At 41.1% G+C, this 27,501-nt stretch overlaps 1 protein-coding gene across 2 annotated transcripts in view; it reads left to right on the top strand.

The window, feature by feature from the left end:
• The first annotated feature begins 16,874 nt into the window (after positions 1 to 16,874).
• The window catches only part of TNFRSF11B (TNF receptor superfamily member 11b), a 29,279-nt gene continuing 18,652 nt past the window's right edge, over positions 16,875 to 27,501 (top strand). For both annotated transcript variants that reach the window (XM_015072855.3, XM_053208187.1), the window contains exon 1: positions 16,875 to 17,053. In XM_015072855.3, the coding sequence (XP_014928341.2) occupies positions 17,024 to 17,053 (30 nt within the window). In that variant the 5' untranslated portion in view covers positions 16,875 to 17,023. The remainder of the gene's footprint in view (positions 17,054 to 27,501) is intronic.

The following is a 27,501-nucleotide window of genomic DNA, read 5'->3' on the forward strand; positions in this document are numbered from 1 at the left end:
TACTAAGAGGGGGACTTTGCTCACACCTGGAAGGGCAATAATAGTAGTTTAAAGTTCAGAAACAGAGGAAATTTTATGCTGCATTATATTTAAGTCATCAGTGTCCCAGTCTCTTCCTCAAGGTCCTAAATATCTTAAATGAATGTATTGTGCCTTTTTTCTTTCTTTCATCTCAATTCCTCCAGTGCCCTGTAGATAGGTTAAGAGCCTAGCACAGTAGCTCCTCAATAACTCTGTTAAAACGGACCAATAATTAAAGAACTTAAATGTTAAAGCTCAGTAACACTTTAGAGATCCTCTAATGTAAACTCTTAATTTTACAGGTACTGAGATCTGGAGAGTTTACACAACTTCTCCAGTATGTAAAGTAGGAGCAAAGCCAGAACTACCACTTAGGCCTACAGTCTCTTAATCCAGCGTTCTTTCTATTCTACCAGAAGCTGGATACATTTGTAATCTAGATGAACAGAAAGGATACCTGCGAAAATGTAACTACAAGTGCATACAGAGACAGTTAAGTGCCATCCATTGTTTCGAGAGGGGAAAAAATATTTTGGACTCTGATGGTCAAGATTGGCTATTATATATGTCAGGTAGCACAGTAGTCTGGATTCTTGAATTTATTGCCTTCACTCTTCTGACATCAGCTTGGAGAGGGCCTCTCTGGCTTCCCAGTCTAAATTTGGAAAGCACCCCATATTTTCTCTCCAAGCACCTTTAACATTTTCACTTCTCTCAACTCCCACCTCACATTTATTTATGTCTTTGTTTGTTTCTTTCACTTGAATCTCCTCCAGAAGGGTAAAGGCCATGTCTACTTTATTCCCCACTGTATATTCAGTGCCTCACACAGCTACTGATACATAAAGACACTCACTATCTAATTGGTCATTAATTTATTCAACAACATTCCATGAGATGGGAGTACAAAGATGAACAAGGCAGACAAATGTCCTGTCCTCTTAGAGCTTATATTCTGCTGGAGGAAGATAGAAAATAAGCAATATAACATAAGCACAATACTGCATATGACATCAACTTGACGCACTGTCATTTTTATGTCTAAACAAAGAAAAAGACATTACAAACTTTGCCATGCTATTGATGTTTCGATGAATAACTTTAAAGATACAAAAACACGAATAAAGGGGAATCTTAGAAATGATGAATATAGTATATTATATATTATATGAAGACAAACGCGACAGTGAAAATTAAAAGCAGGCATGGTGTGTCGAGAGAGTTCCCTGAAGTGATGAGTGAATTAGATGGGAATGAGATAGAGAGATAGTGGGATATCAAAGGAGCAGGTAGTCGTAGAGAATTGATACATGAATTAGGAACCAATTTTGTATTTACATGGTATGTAGTAACTTTAGTGGCAGCTATAGCTTAACCCCAGTCCTTCCAATCATTTGTTGTAAGGGCTTGAGCAAGTTTTTGAGCCAAGGTTTCCTAATTTGGAAAACGGATATTATAAAATGTGATATTTGAGATGAAGTATGTAAAAGACATTGAATTTAAGGGATACTTAATAAGTTGTAGTGTTTATTACTTTTATCATTTTATTCAGTAACTCCTGAATTGAATTCTAGTTGATTTCCTGCTTATTTGTTTGTTTATTTGTTTGCTTGTTTGAACTGTTAGACCCTCTCCTAGACTTGCAGTGCTGGGCTATTTCCCCCCTCAATAAACACTGTGTTTGTATTTTGCACCTTCTGTTTCAACTTGTCACTTATCTGTCTTCCCTACTAGATTACAAATTCCTTGAACGTGTGAACCCTGATCTACTCATATCTGTGATATTTGGAGTACAGTACTTGGCACCTAGAAGGTCCTTATAATGTTTCTTGACTGAATGTAAGAACAAATGTGTTGGGTAATGGGCCTTCCAGGCAAAGGGAAAGTTTTCAATAAAGCCCTGGTGATGAATGCACTGGGCATCCATCCATCGCTCAACAAAACTTCTTTTGAGTGTTAACTGGCAATAATTTCAGAGAATACTGCTCTTTGGAACACATAGGAATATCCCATGGAACGAATAGGTCAGTACCCTATCAGAATAGGGCTTTACCCATCACACTAGTTAATCTCAGTTACTCCTTTCAGCTTGATTTAGATGACCCATTCTAGCAGTATCTTCTCATGGTAAGCTGTTAACTTTATAAGGTTCTAAAGAGATTGCAAATGTTTCTCAACATTTTTGTATGTGTGCCAGGATTTACACCCGCCCCGTGGGAGGGTTGCCTTTTCGATATTGCAAAACAACAGGGCAATGACTGCTTTCCCTGTGTCATTTAGACAAGTATGCCCTGGACAGCATGAGCTCAGCTGTAGGCCCATAAGCTGACATGTCAACTGCAAAGCCACTTCTTTGAAAATGATTTAACTTTTTCATTTCTTAAGAACTGAGTAGGGCTTTAGAAAATGTCCAAAACCAAACTCCTCATTGAAATTTTGAGGTCTCTAAGCAAAAATAACCTCATTCTGGCTTCACAGGTCAAGAAACCATCAGAAAGAAACCATCTCAGCTGCCTGAGGATGGTCTTAAGTCCAGCCACCCAGGCGCCAAAGCCAACACCAGTTTGACGCAGATGGGTATTCTGCCAGAAGAGGTAGAGCTCCAGTGTCAGACTCTCTCTGCTTCTCCAGCCTAGGAGTGAAGGGAGTGCATGATGGGAAGAGAGGAATGCGGGCCAAAGACTCAGCAAATTGCAACATGTCTCATAGCCAACTCAGCTGGCAGAGTCCCTTAATGCTACTAACCAGTTTGGGCACCATGCGGAGAGCCAGCTCCTGTATCAGATGAGCCACTTGTAGTCTTCCATATTGACACCTGCCCACAGGCCTCAAATAATTAGGAAAGGAAGAATTCTAATAACAGTTGAAAATAACCTTTAGTCTACAGAAGTTTACTGTCAAATGATGGAATTGAATTAAGCAGAAATAGCTAGCAAAAGAATGTAATGTATATAAATATCAAATCATTATGTTGTACACCTGAAATGAATACAGCATTGTACATCAGTCATTCTTCAATAAAAATAACAAAAATATGATGGAGCATGAAATCTTTGAAATAATCGAGAGTTCAAGCTCTTTATTTAATTTTTAGCCCATTACTTGCTAACTGTGCCATCTTGGACTGGCCACTGGTCCTCAGAGTGTAACTTTCCTCACCATAGAAATACAAAGCATGTTTTAACCAATCTACCTGTCGGTTATTGGGAAGATCAAATGATTAAATGATCTAATGATATTTTGCTGACTTAAGAACACAGTGCACATGTTTGATTTTGTCTTATGGCTTAAATGATAAAATGATGGGTATATTTAAAGGTACTGTGACAATATAGATATACTTTATGAATAAGAACATCATTCCTATTTAAACATTTGACCCAGTTTGAAACAAAGGCAGATTCTGTTTCCAGACAAGTAACTTTGCAAAGTGGTCCACAGGTGGTCCACGTCATCCAGTCCCTTTCCTCCTAATCCTTATCTGGGTGTGAACAGGACAATATCTTGCTTTTTGGCTTTATTTGCAACGTGGGTGACATGGCTGGGCAGATATGCGACAAATAATGGCTGCTTTCCTATTGCATTGTCTCACTCTAAGCACTAAAAGAACTGAAGTATGTAAAGTACTTTAAAAAGAATAAAGTGGTTGGGGCACCTGGGAGGCTCCATCGGTTGAGCGTTCAACTTCAACTCAGGTCACGATCTCATGGTTCGTGAGTTTGAGCCCTGGGTCAGGGTCTGTGCCCACAGCTCAGGGCCTGGAGCCTGCTTCGGATTCTGTGTCTCCCCCTCTCTCTGCCCTCGCCTGCTCACACTCTCTTTCTCTCTCAAAAATATACTTATTTATATAAAATAGCATGCTATAAATAGCATTAAAAAAAAAGAATAAAGTGGCTTATAAACAGTGCCTTAAGGGGTATCTCAAAAATCTTCTGAGCCTCCACTGTTCATAAAGCAATAGTAGCACCTGGCATTCAAAATCATCCCCATTTTTCCTTCAGCCCCTCTCTTCCCTGCAGTTTCAGCCCCAACGACAAGGTGCTGTCCCACCTGCGCTGCTCACCTTCTCTTTGCTGGGACCATGCATCCCGCAGCACCAGCTCAGCCACCACCACCACTCCGACTGCCACACACACAACACCCCTGCCTGTCCCTGGGTCTTCAGTAGCCTCGTGTTTCCTGCCGGGAACCATTTCCTTCTCATATCTGTCTCTCCAAAGCCTGCTAATCTTTCAGAGCCCCTCTCTTTCAGGAAGCCTTTCCGGGTGCCTCCAATCCCATTTCAAATGCATCCTTCATGCCCCCTAAACTGTTAAAGACTTCATACCACGTTCACATCACTATGCCATCTGACCTCGTGCAGCACTTCCTTCCTGTAATTTTTTAAAAAGCATGTGTAACCGCATAAGCCAAGTTCTCATTAAGAGACCAAGTAATAAATTCCCAGAAGACAAGGAAGACACATGGACATCGGTGTTTGGTCAGTTTCCACGGTGCTCGGTGCAGGGCTGAACACACTGTAGGCACTCTCGGACACGTGTCCCAGCTGATTTCACTGCCACGGTTGCCAGATTTTCTAATTTGAATGTCTAGTTTATACTTTTAAACAGGTGGCACAAACAGTCTCTGGAACTATAAAATCTCTCCATTCAATGGCCTAGACAACCATGTCACACAGCCCAAGGTACAATCATTCTCAAGTAAGACACCAGTGAATTTGATTATAGATAATCGCTGAGGTTTGTGGAGAGCTTACTGCTTGCTAGGCATTGCTCTAAGCGACTTGCATATATTTGCCCATTTTTGGCAAATTTGCTCAGAAAAATTCTAACAGGTAAATAATATTACTAGCTTCTCCATTGTACAGATGGAGAAACTGAGACACAGACAAATGAAAGGGTGTAGAGCAAGGCAGCGAGGTTTCAAATCCTAGCAGTGCAGTTTCAGAGCCAGGGCTGAACTCTTGTTTTTCACCTAAAAGGGTCCCACATGACTTGACCATATTCGCTACTAAACTGCCAGATCTTCATTCTTTGCTATCTGAACTTTATCTTCCATGGTGTTTTGAATTTTTTTTATTTTAGAGAGTGTGAGCAGGGGAGAGGGAAAGAGAGAGAGAAATGGAGAGAGAGAATCTTAAGCAGGCTCCATGCTTAGCATGGAGTCTGATGCAGGGTTTGATCCCACTACCCTGGGATCATGACCTGCATGGAAACAAGAATCGGACGCTTGACTGACTGAGCCACCCAGGTGCGCCTCATGGGTTGTTTTTGTTTTTTGTTTTTTAAGGTGACCAAAACCCCTTCTTTCACTCTTCTCACTGTGCATGCCCCTTGTGACTTATGCTTTTGTATTCCTTTCACCTCCCTACTTCCAACAACCACTAAAGGAGCAGCAGAGTCTCCTTCAGATGTAAACTGTGGTAAGTACCAGGTTGTTAGGAAACCCAGGAGCTACTGAATCAGTCACTGTTTGCTGCTCCCTCTAACAACTATCTCTTTGAGATTCTAGAATGACTCAATCACACATCCCACACCTGCCAAATAGAATCAGCTACCCTGAGATCTGAGCTGTTCTGAGTGTACACAATTTCAAAGGGCAAGCCCATTTATAGTCTCGGTCAATAAAATGATGCACTAGGGAGGAGAAAACAACTCTCATCTATTAAACATCGAAAATTCAGGACAGGCATCTTAGACAAAAACCCAGGAAATATAAATATTGAAATATGACAAATGACAATACAACGATATTATTCTTAACCAAGGTACATCTCTTTAAAACTGAGCAGAAAAGAGTTTTATCATATTCCAAATCAATCTCCCTCCTGGAGTCAGAAGCCAGGAAGCTTCTAAAATTCAATGCAAAACATAGGTGAGCCCATGTACATATTTTTGGCCAGAAGTCCCACAGCCTTTGTGAATTTGAAAGTCCCAGCTGTGAGGCTTGCTCTTGACAAGAAAGCATCCCTGCTGCACTATTGACTGGAGTTAGAACCACTAAGTCGCCATTTCTAGGTCCAGCCTTTGGTTGCACTGTGCCAATTCCTGCCAAGTGGCCAGGTTTCGAAGTTCAAGAGTGCTTTTACCTCTACTGGAACTCCTTCCAGCAGAAGCAACATGTCTTTTGAGAGAAGAAATCAAAGCACAGATAATGTCCTTCTTACTGGGACCCAAAAGGTGACCTTAACTGTTTTTGGTTTTCATTGCTCCCACCTGCCTAATTCTCACTGACTGCCATGTGGCGCCCACGGAAATATGAACCTTCAAAGGCCATTTCACATACGTGAGGAGAAACGGTAGTGACAGAATTTGGGTTGTTTTTCGTTCACACATTGTTTATATTCTTCCAGAGCCAAACTCCATCCTTTTTCTCCTGTATTCTGAGCTACTTCCTGCACACAACTCTTTCCCCTGTCCACTCCCTTGCTCTGGGTTCTTGTTATTATGTCTGTAATTTATTTTAGAATATTTCAGCACAGTGTGATGTTATATACACATTAGTCAGGTTAATCTACCCTCTACAGGTAGACAGTTGACTTAACTAGGATAGCTACATTCTGAGAGGTGAGTTAGCATTTCAAGAGAAGGTCCACATTCCAGCAATTCAGCTCTATCCATCTCCTGACACCACCAGACTCTGTTACTTAGCATGATGGTGGTAAAATGGGTTCTTATTTGGTGAAATCGTGGATATTCAAGGCCCTGGATTGGCTAAAACATGCATTCTTAGTGGGAGCAATATATCCCACAAGCAGACAAAATTTGTTAGGGGGGTGGCCTGAAAAAAGTCTGAGATTTTGCAAGGGTTTTATGTTTCTTTGGAGAAACATAGGCACAACCCTACCTGAAAAAATCTTTTACCTTGGTATTTAATTTCTTTCTTTAAATTAAGTTAAATTAAAGTTTTCTCCTTTGGGGGCAATAATGAAAAAATAAGTGGGGAAACACTGGGCTAAAGTATTTTGGCCCCCTCTATACCCTTGTAGGAAGACAGAATGTAGCCAGTTCTTTGCTCTTTCTTTTTAGAATTGGTGAATATGATAGCTGTGGGTTTGTCTGTATATGGCCTTTATTATATTGAGATACTTCCATTCTATACCTAATTTGTTGAGAGTTTTTATCATGAAAAGATGCAGAATTGTGTCAAATGCTTTTTCTATAGCTATTGCAATTATCAAGTGGTTTTTATCTTTCTTTGTATTAATGTGGTTTATTAATTTGCATTAGTCAAAACATTCTGGCATCCCAGGGATAAATCCCACTTGATCATGGTGTAAGATCCTTTTAATATGCTGTTGAATTCAGTTTGCTAATATTCTGTTGAGGATTTTTGCATCAATTTTTATTAGGGTTATTGGCCTATACTTTTCTTGCAGTGTCCTTGTCTGACTTTGATATCAGGGTAATGCTATATAATATAATAAGTTTGGAAGAGTTCCTTTCTTTTCAATTTTTTTTCAAGAATTTGAGAAGGATTGGTATTAATTCTTCTTTAAATGCTTGGTATAATTACCTGTAAAGCCATCTAGTTCTGGGCTTGTATTTTTTATTACTGATTTGATCACCTTACTAGTGATTGGTCTGTTTAGACTTTCTATTTCTTCTTGATTTGGCCTTAGCAGGTTGTTTGCTTCTAAGAATTTTTCCATTTTTTTCTAGGTTGTCCAGTTTATTGGCATATAGTTGTCCAGGATAGACTCTTATAATCCTTTGTATTTCTTTGGTATAAGTTGTCATCCTCAATGGTTCAACTTTTCTTTAGGATCAGGAACAAGACAAAGATGCCCAATCTCACCACTCCTTGTCAACATAGGACTGGATGTTCTAGCATCAACAATTAAGAAAAAGAAATAAATAGGATATAAACTGGAAAGGAAGAAGTAAAATGATCTCTGTTTGCAGATGATATGATCTTATATATAGAAACCCCTACAGAGTCCACCAAAAATCTGTGAGAACTAACAAATAAATTCAGTAAAGTTGCAAGATACAAAATAAATACACAAAAATCAATTTCATTTTATACCCAAGCGATGAACTATCTGAAAAAGAAATTACAAAAGCAATCTCCTTTTCAATAGCACCAAAAACAATAAAATATTTAGGAATAAACTATTTTTAGATCCGTGCCCTAGGTTTGATCCCTGAGCAGTGCTGTATTCTTATGGCTGTATCCTCCCACTGGATATTGTCACATTTGCTTCAGGTCAACCTATAATACAAATTGTGCTTAGAAGATCAAATATTTGATGAGATCTGAGCCTTCATTAAAGTATAAATTCATGGGGCACCTGGGTGGCTCAGTTCATTAAGCAACCGACTTTGGCCCAGGTCATGATCTCTTGGTTCATGGATTTGAGCCCCCTGTTGGTCTCTGTGCTGACAGCTCAGAGCCTGGAGCCTGCTTCAGACTCCATGCCTCCCTCTCTGCCCCTCCCTCACTCATGCTCTATCTTTCTTTCTCTCAAAAATAAATAAACATTAAAAAAATTGTTTTTATAGTATAAATTCATATTACGTGACCATTGAGGGTCTTCTTGGTTATAAATATCTCTATATAGCAGATTCTGATCTAAGAAGAAAAGATAACCCTCATCTACTTTTAACTGTTGGCTGTTACTGATACACCAAATACCTAATTTTTCTGCAGGACAAAATTTACTTCTAGCTTTAGAAAATCCTCAAATTTATTCTAAGCAGCAGAGCTAGTTAGTTGCTGTTGATCTTGTGCAAGTTTCTTAAACTCTCAGAGCCTTAGCCCTCTTTTTAGTAAAATAGGAAGAATAATAGTTTCTGTATCATGGAAGTTAATAAATAGAAGACACTTAGCACAGTATCTTAAAAATTGTAGAAAAAAATGCTGCCATTATTATTATTATTATCATTATTACTTATATTACCATTACTTTGGGGAACAATTAAACCTCAAGTATCTAGAAAAATATGTAGAAACTTGAACAAATGTGAAAGTTTAGGTACTCAGCATAAATGCTTCTTTTTGCATATTTGCTTCTTTTGCCATTTAGTTCTCTTGTTTCCTTCTTACATCTTAGTCACTTACTCCAAACATAGGACACAAGGAAATGTCCTTTATTAGTAGTATTGGAAATTTACATAGCACTTTAAAACTAATGCGCTCTTCCACATATGTTATGATTCTCCTGGTATCCTTAGGAAGTACGTATAGATACATTAGGTAACTAGAATATTCATTTTACAGACTATGAAATCAGAGGCTCAGAGAAACTAAATGACGTGACTGAAGACAGCTGGATATAAATGATGAAGCTCAGGAGTTATGTCCCCTCCTTGGGCTGCTGAGAACAACAGACACTCTGTTATCGTCTGTTGAGATTTTTGTTCCTTTTTCCCAACTTCCTCACCCAGAAATATCAGAAATTTGGCACAACCTTTGACAGACATTGCAACAAGGAAATTGTGATGTGTGTTGTAAGCTCAGAAAGACTTGACATATGTTTTCCTCTGCTCAAGTGGGCAGGGTATACTTTTTAATGTAATTGAGCTCTTTTATTAAAAGCCTTTATCAAAGAATGTACATCTCAGGACCTAAGGGTTTGATGATGATTGTCCTGGTGACAACTACCTTCCTACTTCCTGTGGTCCTCTTGCTTCCGTTCTAGCGCATTACCACCACCAAAAACAATCCTTTTGCACGTATGTCAAATCACTTCACTCACATCTTGAGATAGGCCAGTGGCTTCCCTGCCCTTCAACTGAAGTGCTCGATCCTCACTGGGTATTGTATGAAAGCGATGAATCATGGGAATCTACTGTATGTTAGCTAACCTGACAGTAAATTGTATTTTAAAAAATAAAAATTAAAAAAAAAATAAAGTGCAAGGTCCTTACTCCGATCCTTTTGACACTGCATGGTGTGGCCCTGCCCACCTCTCTGGCCACATAGGGTTAAAATCTCCCTCTTCTTCCCTTAGCTCTAGCCCACTGATGTTTCTCATCTGGGGTACCCCACTTATCCTTCTCTTGATCCGGAAGACTTTCACCCCACCTCATGGAATAGACCTCATCATTCCACTATCTGATCAGAAGTTGCTTCTTCAGAGGGTTCTTCCCTAAGGAGAACTTGGTGAAAGCAGCCCCTTCTTAGCTAAGCACCATTGTACCAACTTACATTATGGGCTTCAACCCTCTTACCACTCTCTGCAATTGGCTCATCCACCATCCAAAGAATTTATTTCCAGGTTTACTTCATTACTCTCTCACCCTAACTTCACAGGAAACTTCAAATGTGTGGGAACTATTTTTGTCTATATCAGGGGTACAATGTCTGGCAGCTACTAGGTACTAAGTAAATATTTGTTGTATAAATGAAGATAAGTTACTTTATTGGTACTGAAATAGATTTCCTTTCTCGGTTTTCTCAATGGTATCCCTTCAGCTGAATATTAAATAATTACCTTCTGCCCTTTAGATTGTATTCACCTAAAGAGACTCCTTTAGGCTAAACGTTTCATAGGCAAACTCTGGTTTCAGGAAGCATTTCTCTCTTGCAGGCTAGTTTCTCTGAAGACTATCTCACCAAAAGCTTTATTTCTAAAGGTTTGTTTTAGTTAAAGGAGGGGAGTTTCCCAGGTAGAAGCACCTAATTGACTATTAAGAGAATAGTTCTAAGAGTTCTTATCTATCATATTTGTATGAGCCAGGTGCAGACAAATTACAGGGAGGTTGGAGAAGGGGGAAAATCTTTGCATTGACGCTACAGGTGACCAAATTTCCTGAAGAATTTTTGAAGAGGAACTCTGAGTGCGTATGCAGTATTCCCTAACCCTCTTCAGATATAAACATTTATTTGTTCAGCCTCCCAGTGAGTAGTTGTTTGGGATATGCATCCCTGTTTAATTAAGGAACCAATTTCTTGGGAATGAGTAGGCACTGGATGTATATCTGAGTTTCAGGAAACCCTAGTTGAAGTGACTAGAACAACTGGCAGATAAAGGTCAAAGTATTTATAAACAGGAGTTATGTCCCTTCCTTGGACTGCTGAGAACAACAGATACTCTGTTATAGTCTGTTGAGATTTTTTGTTCCTTTTTCCCAACTTCCCCACCCAGAGATATTAGGAATTTGGCACAACCTTTGACAGAAATTTCAATGAGGAAATTGTGATTTGTGTTGTATGTGCAGAAAGGCTTGACATATGTTTTCCTCTGCTCAAGTGGGCAGGGTACAGTCTTTAGTGTAATTGAGTTCTATTAAAAACCTTTATCAAAGAGTGCACAAGATTTCCTCCCAGCTAGCGGCTTCCTGACCTCATACAGTCAGAGAAACCAGAATCCATAAATGGGTGATGTGTTTTATAAGATGATGTAGGCATAACTTGGAGCTTCCAGAACTATGGAGGCTATTTCATTAGATGGAAGAGGGGGAGAGTCCAGAGAAGGAGGAAAAAAGAAATGTAAGAGAGAGAAAAAGATTGACCTTACAGTTATATATCTATAACAGTAATGGAGACTTGTGGCAAAAGTCTAACTTCCCTGGAAACTTAAGCATGGGGTTGTGTCAAGAAAGAGGAAGGTAGACCCTATGTGGCTAAGGACTGAATTGCATTTCCCCCAATTCATAGTTTGGAGTTCCAACCACCAACGTAGCTGCATTTGGACATAGGACTTTTAGGAGCTAATTAAGATTAAATGAGGTCCTGAGAGCGGAGCTCTAGTCCAATGTGATTGGTGGCCTTTTAAGAAGAAGAAGAGAGATAGCTCTCTGAACAGGTACCAAGAAGAGGTTATACGAGCACACAGTGAGATGGTGGGCCACATACAAGCCAGGAAAGAGGACTCAACAGAAGCTGGCACCTTGATCTTGGACTTTCAGGCTCCAGAACTATAAGAAAATAAATGCCTGTTGTTTAAGCCATCCAGTCTATGGCATTCTTATATGGCAGCCCGAGCGGACTAAGACATGTTTCTACCCTCCACTTCTTGATGTGCTGAAAGCAGTTGCTGAGCACTGAATTGTGAATGAGGCAGCTTTCCTTATAGATCTCATTTTGAAAGATCCAGTTTTCCGCTCAAAATGTGCAGGGATCCTTCCAATGCCAGGGATAAGGGGTACAGGCAATAGTATTAACTGGTTTTACCGATCCCCCCCAAAAGTGGTAAGATTAATATTAAGAATAGTGACGTATTTGGGACACAATTTGGCAGCAGCTTTTGTAAAGGGGTGGGGGAGGTCTGAGGTGAAATGGAGATTTACCCTCCATTCTAGATGTGTCCATACTATTTGAATTTTTACCACCTGCAGGGATTTAAAAGGTTGAAACCTAGTTAAATTGATACAAATACTTGTGCACGTGTGCTGTGATTTTTCGTGTCAGAGGACTTTTTCTTGAGTGTCTATGTTTGGACCTAGAACCCTAAGAAGTTGGTAGGGAGAAGTTCAAAGAATTCCACCTCATGGCAGCTGTATTGATCATGTCACTTTCATGCCTAAAAGCCCTCTGTGCTTCCCACGGTCCTTTGGAAAAATGCAAGAATCGATGACACTTTGCAGCCTGACCACTGTCCACTCACCTCTCCAATCTCACCCAGTTCACACGATGCTTTGCCTTCTGTGTGTCAGCCATACTGGGCCACTTCAGGTTCTTTTAAATCGCACCCTGTTTCCTCCCGTCTCCAGGTCAGCTGGCCCCTGGCCTCCCTGCTCAAATGCTCTCCTTCCTACACCACCTTCTTAGCACTGATTAATACACATTTTGTTGTTTAAAATCATACTGGGTCAGGTGCTCCTGCTCTAACTTATTTCTTTCCATGTAGCACACCATCCTATTTATATTTATGCATTCGTGTGATTCTTTGCCAGTTTTCATCGAAAGGGTGATTACAATCGAATGAGTGACAATGCTGGTGTCACACCACTGAGTAGGGGATGTGGCAGTAATGGCTACTGACACCGGGTCTGACACTGCCAAGCAGACCCTTAAGTAACTGATGACTTACTCAGAAAGTGCTTTTGGTCCTCAACCTTGCTTTTTCATACATTATTTTATTGCAAAGCAAATACACGTTCTCTTCTGTACATAGTTTATAACACCTTAAAAGTCAAATAGCTTTTGTCTAGAATATTAACATTCTGAAAATCATGTGTGTTAGTGAAGAAATTGGCAAACATTAATAAGACAAAAGAAAATCAATAGGCAGGCTAGCTGCATCGTATTTCTCCTCCTTTCCTTCTGTTCTTTCTCCTGTGAAATCAGAAAGGGCTTCATTTTAATAGCAATGAAATAACAAGGAATATGTTTCTCTTCTCCAAGTTAATAACCTTTCATTTACATAACTCAGAACTAGTCTTTCCAATTTTCAGATGAGGGAACTTAGGCACAAGATGATCTAGACACTTGATTAGTCACTTCAGAGCCCACGGCATTCCTGGTCTCCCAGATGACCTAAATCAATTCCCGTCCTAAGTTTCAGGCATTTCCATTATGATGATGGTTAAGTGGCCTTCTGTAGCAGGTGCTTTGATGCTGTGCTAAAGAGATGAAGTGTCTTCCTCACGGGAGCTCCCAGTATGCGGGCGCTGTTTCTTAGGAGTGGCAGAAATGAAGGCAGGGGCAATCAGAAATACAGGCAGTGAAGGGGCGCCTGGGTGGCTCAGTCGGTTAAGCATTCGACTTCGGCTCAGGTCATGATCTTACGGTTCATGGGTTCGGGCCCCACGTCGGGCTCTGTGTTGACAGCTCAGAGCCTGGAGCCTGCCTCAGATTCTGTGTCTCCCTCTCTCTCTGCCCCTCCCCCCCTCACACTCTGTCTCTCTCTGTCTCTCAAAAATAAATGTTTAAAAAAAAAATACAGGCAGTGAAAATGTGTGCAACATGGGGCCTAAGTCAAAGGGTTCAGGCAAGTGAAGATGAGAGTTATCTGAAGAGGTGTCACCTAGAAAGTCAGCATCAGACATAATCTCGTGACCAAAAACAGAAGGTTAAATTTACGGGACACTCCATTTAATGTCACGAATGGCCTCTGCCAATGAGGGATCCATCACAGGAAGATGAACGTAGTCTGCCAAGTTACTGTTCGTTCAAACATCCCCCCTTGGGTTCAGACCCAACTCCCTGGGTCCATTCTAACTCAAGCTTCAGATGAACTCTGGCTTCAGAGTGTTCAGGGCCTGCTGCCCATAGCAGTGGGTCACATGGGATCAGCCAGATTGCTCCGGGAATATAACAAATGAGATGACCAATAACTCAGAGTGTCTGTCTGTTTCCTGTCAGTCAGTGATTAATAAATGATCCGGAGTCAGGCCCTGAAATATGCATACAACAGGCAACACAAGGTCGATTTTGTGATTCTAACCAAATGGTGCCCCAACTTTTCTCAAGATTACAGGTAATTATACCTCCCCACACACCAGCTGCCACCATCGCTATTCCCGTTACTATTATTTATAGTAATTCCCCATAGTTATAGGGAGCCAGATGCTGAGCTAAAAGCTTCAAGGAATATCACAAGAAGATACATGATTTCGGCTGTCAGGAGTTTATAATCTTAACTCACCCTGTGCTCGTATAAATGTACCAATGAGAACCTCAGATAAGAAGGATAATAATAGCTGGCAGGTAATGAGCACTTCCTATGTGCCAGGCACCATTTTGAATGCTTTACATGTTTTATCCAATTTAATCCTCATTAACAACCTTTGTAATCCTCCGAAGTAGGTGAGATTTTTATCCTCATTATACAGTTACAGGAACAAAACAGAAACACAAATAGGTTAGGGAAAACTTGCCTGAGACCACAGAACTGGGATGTAGTAGATCTGGGGTTCAAGGTGAGGTGTCTGGCTCCAAAGATCAGTTCTTAGATGTTGCTAGAAAAATCATAGCTGTAACTTAGTAAATATTTCCTATAAATCAGGCATTTTGCTAAGTTATCTTACATACATTACTCTATGTGATGCTCACCATGAGTGAGTAACCTCCTTTATGTAAGACCTGTTGCATGCTTTCATTTGTTCTCTCTTACATTTCTGTAATATCAGTATTATTTTTATCCTACAGATGAGCTTAGAGAGACCTGGAACTACCCCACAGTTGACACTGCAGGACTCAATCCTTGATCAGTTTTCTCCAAGGTTTGGCCCCTGCATATTGGCATTATATTTCAAGAAAAATGCCTTAAAGGGGCGCCTGGGTGGTTCAGTCGGTTAAACGTATGACTTCAGTTCAGGTCATGATCTCCTGGTTCTGAGATCGAGCCGCACATCAGGCTCTCTCTCTGCTCTCAGTGTGCAGAACCAACTTCGAATCTTCTGTCTCTGCCCCTCCCCAGCTAGAGGTCTCTCTCTCTCTCTCTCAAAAAATAAATCAACTTAAAAAAATGCCTTCAAATAATATCCTAGACAAACATCACCTTAATAAAAACAATAATATTGTAGTTTATAGAGTGGCTTCCTACTGACATTTGAATGTATTTGAGTCCCACGGGTAAGTCTGTGTTAGTTGCACACGCTGTAGACGTCAAAACCGAAGTTCCAAAGTTGAGATCTGAGATCACAGGACTTTGTCCTCACTCACTGACCTTCATTTATTCATAGTTCACTTAAGAAACCATCATGATGTTATGCTCCAGCACTGGGGAGACAAAGCTGAACAAGACAAGACCCTCTGCCCTCTGTCTTTTGATTCACAGACCAGAAGAGTTGCCATTTTCATCCTGTATGTTCTACTCTGTGGATCCTCTTTGAACTTCTGGTAGAAGGGCCTCCATTTGAAGGGGCAGATGCTCTGATCCCTGTGGGCAGTATTTACCCCTAGGGGGCTCCTTTTGTGAGTCATCCCCTTCCATCCTGGAACTCTGGCAGAGAGTAGAATTTGCCCATTTCACGAAAGCTATCAGGGAACACTTGGTCCTGATGGGGAAGCCGGCTCTGAAGTGATGTTTTCAGCATCTGGTGAAACCCTGGGAATCCGTGAACTGCAGGACCCCTCAGGACCGGACTAACTTTCAGACAAGCAGCTTGTGGGAGTCAGTGAGGAAGACAAGAGCCCTTTACGCAAGCACCAAACTTCTTTCAACAGCTTGGGGGTAGTGGAACGACCTTGGAGAGCTAATTCCGGAATTCCAGTACTTAGGATACTAAGGCAGCAAGAGCCCTTTGATGATGACGGTGTTGATGAGGAAAACAGTGGCCAAGGTATCCCACAGACTGCCAAGCTTTTTCCTGTCTTAGGCGGGAAGTTTTTCCTCTGCTGATTCTCTCTGTCCCGAACTACCCCAGACAGCAAGAAGTGCATGGGAGGAAGGTCCCAGCTCTAGAACCAGACAGAAGTTAGAGACGGTCCTTCCGCATGGTCTGTGCAACCTTGGAGATTCAGGACCGCTCCCAACAGGGCCTGGGAGTGCGGTGCGTAGAGGAGAGGTCTTGTTACCGGAGCTCTCAGAACCCGCAGAGAAAGGGCCCGGACGGGAGGGGATCAAGTGTGGGGGACGCACGCCTGACTGCGCCCCGATCTCGGCTGGGGCGGCCGTGCAGGGCGGACGAGAAGGGTACCGCGGCCCCCGGCGTGCGCCGGGCCCTCCCGCCGCCGGTGGCTGCTGCCAGGAGGCCGCCCGCTGGCGGGAAGCGGCCAGGAAACCTCAGGGCCGCGCGGAGACAGCGGCCTCCTTGTTTCGCAGCCTGGTGGCTTCTTCTTTTTTTTTTTTTTTTTTCCCCTGGGAGGGCCAGACATCCCCGCCCCACCCCCAGCCCCCACCCCTCCCGGCGGTTCTCCGCCCTGGCTCTGAAAGCGTTAACCCCGGAGCTCTGAGCACACCCCACGGCTCCCGCCCAAGTTCCTAAAAAAGAAAGGTGCAGAGTTGGGTCCAGATAGAGAATGGATGATCAAAGCCAAGCCGGTACTTCCTGTCGCCCGGACGCTATATATAACGTGATGAGTGCACGGGCTGCAGAGACGCACAGGAGCGCTCGCCCAGCCGCCGCCGCCGCCGCCGCCCAGAGCCTGAGGTTTCCCGGGGACCGCAATGAACCGGCTGCTGTGCTGCGCCCTCGTGGTAAGTTCCCGCCCGGGACGCGGGCGCCTGGGAGCCCGCCCGCCCGCTGCTCACCGACCTCCCCGCGGCCCGACGGGCCCCCCAGCTCAACGCCTCCCGGTCCCAGGAAAGATCTGGGCTCAGGTTGGAAAGGGGGACCTTCCTGGAGAGCTCATCGCGTGGCTCCTAGGGTGTCCCTTTGCCCTGGAAAGTTCCTGCTGGGTTTATGGAAGGGAGAGAAGAGTTCTAGACCTCTTTCCTTTGAATGATCTGTATCCATTGTATTTACTTTCTTCATTGCAGCTTATTTGACGCCCTCAAGGCGTTCATACCATCTTTGCTTAGTTAATTGGATATTATTATCATTATCGTTAGTATTAAAGTAGCCCCTTAGTAGCAGAGTAAGGAGATGGCAGTCCTTTTAAAACTATTATAACTAAAATAATATTTGGATGCAGTGAACACAATAGGGTACATGATCAGGCTCATTCCCTACTTAAGCAAATGTTATGGGAAATTTTGCATAAGTGGCACCAGAGAAAAGATCATACATACATATGTATGCACACACACACACACACACACACATTTCATAACTATGCGATTTAACATTCTAATAAAATTTTATTTTTAAAATGGTTCACTTCAGTTCTCAGTTCAATATAATGTGGTGGCTAATGTTAATTATGTTCTAAACTAGATTTAAATAATTGAAGGTCAGCACTAAATACAGCGACAAGTTATTTTTTTTTTTAATGTTTATTTATTTCTGAGACAGAGAGAGACAGAGCATGAGCGGGGGAGGGGCAGAGAGAGAGGGAGACACAGAATCAGAAGCAGGCTCCAGGCTCCGAGCTGTCAGCACAGAGCCTGACGCAGGGCTCGAACTCACAAACCATGATGAGATCATGACCTGAGCTGAAGTCGGTTGCTCAACTGACTGAGCCACCCAGGCGCCCAAACAAGTTATTTTTAATGTAGTGTTTGGAAAGAGTCTTTGTGACTTCACTTGGCTTTTTTTTTTTTAATTTAGATTTTTGACCAATCAAGTTAATAAGATTTGTATGTAGATCATTCTACACTATTGACTCATTTCCTTTATGTCGCTAAGGTGTAGAATACATTAAGATATGAATTGGACATTCACAAAGGCATAGGAAAACCCATATTTAAGTCACATGTGTGTTTTGAGCATGTTCGAGTAAATGCTTGAATTTCAACATCTAACCATGAATAGTGAGTAGTAGGCTAGGAAGTCTTCCAGTTAGTTCCCAGGATACACAAGCATAAATAAGTAGATAAACAGCAAAGTCACTAAAGAAAATGTAGGTGAGACAGGAGTGCACCAAGAAGTATCTTATCTACCACTACATGTGTAAGATGCAATATAAAAATTGATCCACCAATATTGGTACCATGGAGAACTTTTGAAAAAATAGACTTCATTAAAACATAACACACATAGGGAATTGCACAACTCATAAGTGCCTAATAAAGTTTCTCAAAGTGAACACTTGTGATCTAGCACCCAGATCAAGAAATACGGCATTACCAGCAACCCAGAAGTTCCCTGGGCTCCCTCCCTATCACTACTATGTCTAATGCCAGAGTAATCAATATTCTGACTTCTAACATCAAATTTGGACTTTATATAAATGGACTTTATTACTTTTCTGTTTCTGGCCACTTTTACTTAAGTTGCATTATGAGATCATTTGACTGTTGGATGTATAATAATTTATTTTCATTGGGTGGCATTCCATTGGATGGATGTACCACAATTAATGTAATTATTCTAGTGTTTGGCTAGTTTACGTAATTCTGCTCTTAATATGGGGACATTTTATTCTTCCTTGCCCTTTGTATTCTGTCAGAGATTTAATTAATAACAAACATATTACCAATGACTTTTAAATTTCAGAATTTCCACTAGATAATAATGTATGTACCTAATAATAAGTGTTCCTAAACAATACGTAGGTGAAAGTTTTGATATGTAGTCTATCTAGGGAGATAGATGTGTGCCTAGCTAATACTAATTGTAGATGATGCAGAATTATCAAAAGAGAAGACTTCATATGTTGTTGGAACATAGTACACACTTTCAATGGGAAACATTCTTGTTTCCCTTTCTGTAGTTTCTGAGATTGACTTTATTTGCTAAATGATCGGAAACGAACACTTGGAACTTACACACAAAGGGTCCAGATGCCCTTTTGCAGGCACCGAGGAGCAGCTGTAAGAAGTAGAAGCGTTATAGGAATTTGTCCTTTGTAGCAGGCGTGCCCCTAGGCACCAGGGACAGAATGGAAAGGAAGATGGACACCATTCCTGTCCCCGTGAACCTCCCAGTCTAATGGAGAAGGCAGACACTGGACTATTAATTCTGTGTCTAATGAGAATACCGAAAGGGGAAGTGCTCGGTGACCTGGGAGTATAAAAGATTCTGCTCTCCAGGTTCTTCTAAAGGAAGCCGCAGTACACATGAGTTATCAGTTGCACCAAACTTCAAATCCCATAGCACCACTACTTGATCAATGACTGTGGGCAAGTTACATCTTTCCTGAGTTTTAGTTTTCTCCTCAGTAAAATAGAGCCAATGATATGTACACATGCAAGATACCACATACATTTCCTGCTTCATGTTAGCATGAAGCTTCTAGCTTCTAGCATTTTGCTCACAGACAACTGTAGCTAAATCTAGACCCAAGTGAATCATGGAAAAGAAATGTTGAGGATGCTCAGTGGAGAGAGAAGGCTTGAAGAAGGAGTGGAATGTTTTCATTGTTGCAGATAAAACCCACGTGTCCTGAACCGAAGAAGTGAGAGAAAGGAAAATCGTGTAGCAAACTGGAATTCTAGATTCTTTTGGGGATAGCAGAGGATATACTGGTAGGCAAGGAATGTGGGGGTGTGGCCATGAAGGCCAATGCCAAAGTCCCCTCATAGGCTCTCCGGGATGCTCACCAATGTGTCAAGCAGGGGCCTGCACTGCAAAGTGAGGTAAGCATATCACCAGGCCGTTCCGTTCATGGTTGCTCAAGGGCCGGCTGAGACCCTGGGAACATCCTGGCCTAGGCCTAGATTTTAACTGGTGGCTGAAGCTTCCCATTGTGTAGTGCCCAACCATCCACTGGCCTTCTCAAAGCTAAGCTCCTAATTAATGTCTTGGTGATAAGACTTGGGGTGGAGTGTGAGGATGCTGGGTTTGGGGGAAAGCAGAGGATGGCTTCTCGGGACTACCGCCTGGTTGGCCTGTACTTTAGGATAATGCCTTTTCCGGTTTGTTTTGTTGTTGTTTATTTTGGTTTCCTTCCCCTCGCCCGGTGATTGAGGGTGTGTATTTGTCTAGCCTTTATTTGTTGGCTTATCTACTTATTTTAAGAAAATGATCACTCTGAAGTTTCTAGGAGAATCTGACATATATTCAGTCCAAAACAGTTCTGATCCCTGCCCCTAGCAACCTTCCTGACCTTTGTCACCTAGCAACCTTCAACACAATTCCCTAATTTATTAAAGTAAATCTTTAATTTTACTTCTAAGGCTTAAACCACAGTTGTCAGATTCCACTGGTTGGGGAAGAAAGCATTCCGTGCCAGATGTTTTATCCACTTAGTTCTAGAAGGAGAGCTATGGCCGTGTCTATCAAAGGGGCACTAAGCACACACCCAACTATTCTTGCTCTCCTATCCACTAACTTGCCTGCTGGGTTTTGCCCTAAGCAACCCTCAGCCCCCCTGCCTGCATGTTCCCTGTTCTGAAAGCTTCTTGTGAAAAGCATTATTTCCTTCAGCATCTCATTAACCAATAGCGTTTTCTTTAGCCTGAGTTTCTCCTTTGCAGCTGAAAAAAGTGGACTGGGAAATAGATTGCAGAGAAAGAGTAATTGTATAAAAATTTATGTTCGCGTTACTCACGGCCTTGACTAATGATGCCTGGCTGCCTATGATGGAGCTATGAAGGAGCAAAAACGCCCACATTATCAGTGTATTTGTATGTTTTGCCCTGTAGGGCAGTAATTCTCCATGCTATCACTTCTTCCATGCACTTTGAAAATAAATCCTTTGTAACAACTCTCTTGCTCTCCTGAAATGAAATTTAGAGTACATATATTTTACCTACATCCATAATTTTTAAAGTCAATATACTGGCATAACTATAAAGGAGAAATAAAAGGAAAGTAGCTAATAATAAAATAAGCTTCACCGTAAGAGATAATGAAGCGGTGATATGTTAGCATCTTGATGTGATGCCATGAACAGGCCACTAGGAGCAAAGGCTGAAGCCCATGTGATACACTGGGGTTTGAAACCAGGATCAATATTGGCTTTGGTGCTGTGCTTTTCTGAAATGGTGACCAAACCTTGCTAAAATTTTAAACAAAGCAAAGTACAACCTTCAAACCAATTTTATGTTGTTAAATCCTATAAAATTTAGTATGTGTAAAAATCATGCAAACACCACTTTGTGTATATAGAAAATGTAATCGGAATCTAGGTCAGGATAATGATAAATAGGTTTTTTGTTTAGATCACTTAAAAAATTTTTTTTTAAGTTTACTTATTTATTTTGAGAGAGAGAAAAGCAGAGAGAGTGAGTGAGTGCAAGTGGAGGAAGGGCAGAGAGAGAGGGAGAGAGAGAATCCCAAGCACACTCCGCACCATCAACACGGAGCCCTATGCGAGGCTTGAACTCACGAACTATAAGATCATGATCTGAGCTGAACCGAGTGGGACGCTTAACCTATTGAGCCACCCAGGTGCCCTTAGATCACTTATATCAGTTGTCAATAGGACATTTTAAAGGGTGTGAGACGTGAGATTATTCTTTATTGTCCAGGACACTTAGCAGTCTATAGTGATTGTGACAACGAAATCCCCTAGAAATTTTTCCAGAACTGAAAGGGAATAACATCACCACTTTCTGAGAAACAAAGTATAAGCTCTTTGCAAACACAGATTTCCATTTTCTTCATAACTGTACCCTCCCCAGGTCTCCACAGTGTATGATACTAAATGTCTGTTTGTGGAATCAAAGGAACTATATAGTGAGATTTGGTGGGGTGTTATATAATCTACCGACAGTTTCCATGAGTGTCCCAACAGAATTTAGCTTACTGCCAGAGATTTAACATTCTAATGTTGGCTTTGATCTCTTTCAAAATATAAACATGACATCCTATCCACTTGACCAATATTTTAGATATTCTTTTGTACATTTCTACTATGAAAATACCTTAGTGAAGACCCATTCTTCTTTTTTATTTTTAATGTTTATTTTTGAGAGAGAAAGAGAGAGAGCAGGGGGAGGGCAGAAAGAGAGGGAGGGGCAGAGAGAGAGGGAGACAGAGTATCCCAAATGAAGCGGGTTCTGTGATGACAGCAGAGAGCCTGATGTGAGGCTGGAACTCACAAACTGCAAGATCATGACCTGAGCCAAAGGTGGACGCTTAACCAGCTGAGCCACCCAGGCGCCCCGAAGACCCATCCTTAAGTAAGCAACGGAAATGAACTAGATCCATGTAGTGACCCCTGGAGGTGCTACCTAAACTCAGTCGAACCCACTTTCTGACCTACCCATATGGTTGGTTTGGACATCAAGTATTTGTTTTTTGGTTGATCAGTTTTACATGTTTGTAAAATGTGCCAATGGAGATGTCAAGTAGACATTTGGATTCAAAATGTCAGAGCACAGGAGAAGCCTGGGCCGAAGGTAAAAAAAATCTGGTCATCGGCATACAGCGGGTGTCTAAAGCTGTAGATGTGGGAAGGGTGATTTCACACGGCGAGAGAGGAGTGGGGGAAGCAGCCTCAGCATGCGTTTCTGATACTGATAGTCCAGTAAACAAAATGCAAATATGAACAATAATAGCAGCCATGTTTAGAAAAGAAAACAAAAATCAAAATAAAACTGAGCAACCCACAATAGCAGGAACTAGTGAATCGGAAATCCTAGCAACATCTGTAAACTATCTGTGCAAGAAGAAAGACTGAGGTATGGCCAACTTGAAATAGATACAAGGACGGTATTTTTATGTGACATGTAATTAGTTTTTGGAACTCACTACCACAGAATATTTTGGGGTGACTAGCATAGAAAGTCTAAAAAAAGAATTCTTTTAAACGGTTGTAAGGGATAAGAATAGTGTGACAACACATTAGGTACGAAGCTGTGTGGTACCCACTCCCTCTCACATTTACCTGGCTTCTCTAAATTAACCTTCCGAAGGCCAGAACAGTCTTCAGACACACTAAAATGGTTCCTCCCAACTACAAGGTGACATGACTTCCCTGCCTGGGTAGATTGTTTTCACCCCAATTTCTGAGAAGCACCTGAATCAGCCAGACCATTATAGGTAGAGGATGCAGGAGAAAATGAAATCTCTTTCCTAAAAAAGTAATGTGCTCTAATGGCCTTGATTTATTACTTTCTTATTTTGATTTTTTAAAAAATTTGCCTCTCTAAAATTATGTTTTAATACTGTGAAGACATTGTTTAATTTCCTTGAAGCATCTTGTATAAAAATAAAAAGAACAGCCTTGGGATTTTTACTTCAATTTAGTCTGTACCTTGGAAGCATTTTCTGTAAGAGTTTCTTAAATAATCAACTATAAAATAGGGAAACGGGTGTCAGGATGAATTTAGATTTAAAACAAGACAGTAATTCATCTAAACTTTCTGACTGCCTTTAGTCAATTCAATTTTCTTCTCTGGTCTTTGATTCAGAAACTTCAATTCCCTTCCCCATGTAATGTTGCTTTCTTGTTCAAAAAAGTGATTTCTTTTTTTTTTATTCTTTGAACATATGGATATCAGGAACCTATTCTTTAAAAAAGTTCCCCCCCCACCATCAATTTGCAGTAACAGCACCACCACCACCAACAACAATGTAATTTGGGAACTCATTTGGACATAGTGACAGTAAGATCGCTGCAGTGGCAGACAGGAGGCAAAGGCTCTAATTTCTCAGTTGTGCCTTAGTCTGAGGTCCGGTTGGTGATTCCAGCGCTGTGAGTCTTGGCTTTACCCATCTCTAAAAATTGTTGCATCATTATATTGTATGCCCAAAACTAATACAACCCTGTGTGTTAATTACACTTGGATAAAAAAATCATAGTAATATATATAAATAAATAAAATAAAATAGGGGTATTGGACCAGGTGATATGTGGGAGGACTGCTTTAGTTTTAAGCTTTTGTCATTAAAAAATAATAGTAAGAAATTGATGATATACTACTCGACACTCCAAACACGCAAAAGTCAAAAGGACTTATTTATCTATAAAAAAATTACCTTTAAGGCATGGGCTTTTTTTTTTTAATCTATTTTGTTGCCGTTGTCTGTTTCTTCCACCCAGCTGGTTTCACATAGAAATTCTGTTGAAGTCCATGAGATCCCAGAGGACTTACTAAAGAGGTATAATTTTGGTTGCTAGCAATCTCCTTAGACTCACTGGGAAGAATTTTCTTTGCAATTGTCTTCACAAGGAAGTACTTGTCAACTGCACATGGCTTTTTGGAATAAATGTCAAACCTGCGGGCAGAATAAGCATGATAATGGGCTAAATACTACCCTTGAGAATTACACCAGGCTGGTAGACAGAAATCCTGCTCCCACATTTTCTGTTTTCTGTCCCTTCTTTTAATATTCAGTAAAAAGAAGAGAAAATTACCTAGATTGTGCTAAAATAAAGGTCTATGAGAAAGTATGAGTGATGTTTATTGAGCAATGATGTAGTTGTTAGTGCTATTTGTAAATTGTTCTCAGTCCTCCCTTCCGGAAACTTGTTAAGACTGTGCTTTCCAGCCTCCTGGTGAGGGTTGGGGGTTGGGAGAGGACATGAATAGTTCTGGCCAATGACTTGTGAATTAAAAGGGTATGCCACTTCCAAATTAGAATACTTAACTGTGGACATATGACCCCTTCCCTCAGCTTTTTTTTCTTCTCTTTCTCTCCTCCACAGCCAACCAGCCATGTTCTAGACATTAGTCGCTTTATCATCCTAGGTCCTGGACAAAGGACAATGTCAGTTGGCTTCCGTGGACTCACTAGGAATGTAGCATGAATGAGAAATCAACCTTTGTTATTTTTTTTTAAAAATTTAAATGTTTTATTTATTTTTGAGAGCAAGCAGGGGAGGGGCAGAGAGAAAAGGAGACACAGAATGGGAAGCAGGCTACAGGCTCTGAGCTGTCAGCACAGAGCCCACTCTGGGGCTCGAACTTGTGAACCTCAAGGTCATGACCTGAGTCGAAGTTGGGCACTCCACCAACTCAGCCACTCAGGCACCCCAAACCTTTGTTATTTTTAAGCCACTGAAAATTTGAAGTTGTTTATTAGCACAGCATAAAACCCAGCCAGTCCTAACTGACACATTAGCCAAACCCCAGGTCTGTCTGATCACTGACAGGCAGGAACTTTATGGAGCATGTAAAATCACAAATGCTTAAACTTATGATTTAAAGGCTTAAATTCCTTCTTCGTCAAAGATATTAGAAGTGTTTATGAGGAAGGACCTCTTCTTTCTTCTGATGCTGCGCGTTCAAAATTTAGTCAGCTAAAATTACACAAAAGCTTAGCCAGGCTGCAAAAGGGAAAGGTGAACAGATACTTAACAATAGCCTCTAAATGAGACACCCTATTATGCAAGACTAAGTGAGCAGGGATCATGTTTGTTCCTCTTTATCACTTCCAACGGATCCTTCCTTCATAGAAGTTCCCAGTCATCTTTCATCAGGGTAACTTCCACCCATTTAAGCTGAGCTAAAGAAGGAAATCATAAACTAGAAAGACACTAATGATTCTTAGAACGTGTTGGTATATGGAAGTCACACATAATATTTCACTTAATTTTCATAAAAATGCAATAATGTGGAGATTAGTGTCTATTTTACAGATGAAGAAACTGAGGTTCAGAGAGTTTAAATAAATTTCCTTAAAGTTACCTAGCTGAGTTTTTTTGCCCTATAGGAATTTATATATAGTAGCTGAGTCCAGTGGGGGAGAAAATATCCATTAAGTCAGAGCCAAGTTTCTGTGGGTGCCTTCAAACCCAGAGATCTCTTCTCTGCTGAGGTTAAGAAAGCCCCAGATGGGGTTCAGGAGGGTCAAATCTTTGGACAAAGATTTCATCCTTTTTCAGCTCCTCCCTCAGCTCCTGGGGGTCACCATGCTTGTCTTCTTTTGAAATTAAATGTCCTGATCTCCTTATTGGACATGAGTTCTAAGTCCAGATGCTTCAGGAAACACAGCATGAGGCAAACACTTATGTTTTAGTACCTTACTAGAAAGTGCAATCTTAGGGAAAGAGAATGCATGAAAGAAGACTAAGGCAGAAAAGGAAGGAGAGCAAATTCAAGAGGGTGCATTACCAAGAAGCTACTACTCAGTATAAAGTACTGCGGAGTGTCACAGAACCATCCTGCAGAGAGGCTGCGTGAGTTACTGCATTTCATGATAAGAGAGGGAGAAGAAATTATTCAACAGGATAGATAGATGTCTGGATGGACAGATAAACAAGCCGGACAGATAGATAAGATGGATAGATAAAAGATAGATCTTATCCAACTTTATATTGTGTTGCAGTTGATTATTTATATGCCTGTCTCTTTCATCAGACTGCAAGTTCCTAGAGGGAAGAATCATTTGTTAAAGGCTGAGATTCAGAGAGGATTGGCTTGAATCCCGGCTCAAACGTGTGTTGGCTCTGTGACTTTTGACAAGTCACTAAACTTCTCTGACACTCTGTGTCTTCATCTATGAAATGGGGGTAATCCTGACTCCTCAATGCTGGTGGAGGGGATGGGTGATAATAGCATGGAAACAAAGAGCCCAGTATATAATAATATAATGTACTGTGCTGTTATCATTTCCATGTCCCCGACTTCTAGAATTTCACATGTTGTAGGCACACAGTAAATGCCTCCAGGTTTAACTCACATCCTATTTGGTTCCATTTTGATTTGTAGTTTCTGTTCCATTTGATAACCACCATGGCTTTTCATTTCTTTTTCTCACCAGCTGCCTTTAACCATATGGTGATTGGACCCCAATCCATATCATTAACAACCAAAAGAGACTAATAAAATGATGGGAGTGATATATTATCATCAAAGAAAAGCACTGTAAAAATAAAATGGAATTTAAAAATTGATGTTCAAAAATATCAGCGTACCAAATGTATTGCCAATTCTGAGCCCCAATGCCAGGCACCATCGCTGGAATACTCTGAAGTAATGCTTATCAAGTGGGCCTGAATGGACATAATTATAGAGAAAACTGCAGCCAGCCCTGCTGTTGAGCTGAAGTTTTCAGAATTCATGTTCAATCTCAAATCTGGTGATTAACAGAAGCCCGAGAGAAGAAATGTTAAGATCCTGGGGGCCAAAATATGTGAGATCTCTGTATAGCTTTCCTGGAAAGTTTTAAGTGTACCTGTATTACTTTTTTTCTCAGAGATTTTTTTCTC

This window comes from Acinonyx jubatus, chromosome F2 (assembly GCF_027475565.1).
Source record: "Acinonyx jubatus isolate Ajub_Pintada_27869175 chromosome F2, VMU_Ajub_asm_v1.0, whole genome shotgun sequence".
In the NCBI taxonomy this organism is placed as follows: domain Eukaryota; kingdom Metazoa; phylum Chordata; class Mammalia; order Carnivora; family Felidae; genus Acinonyx; species Acinonyx jubatus.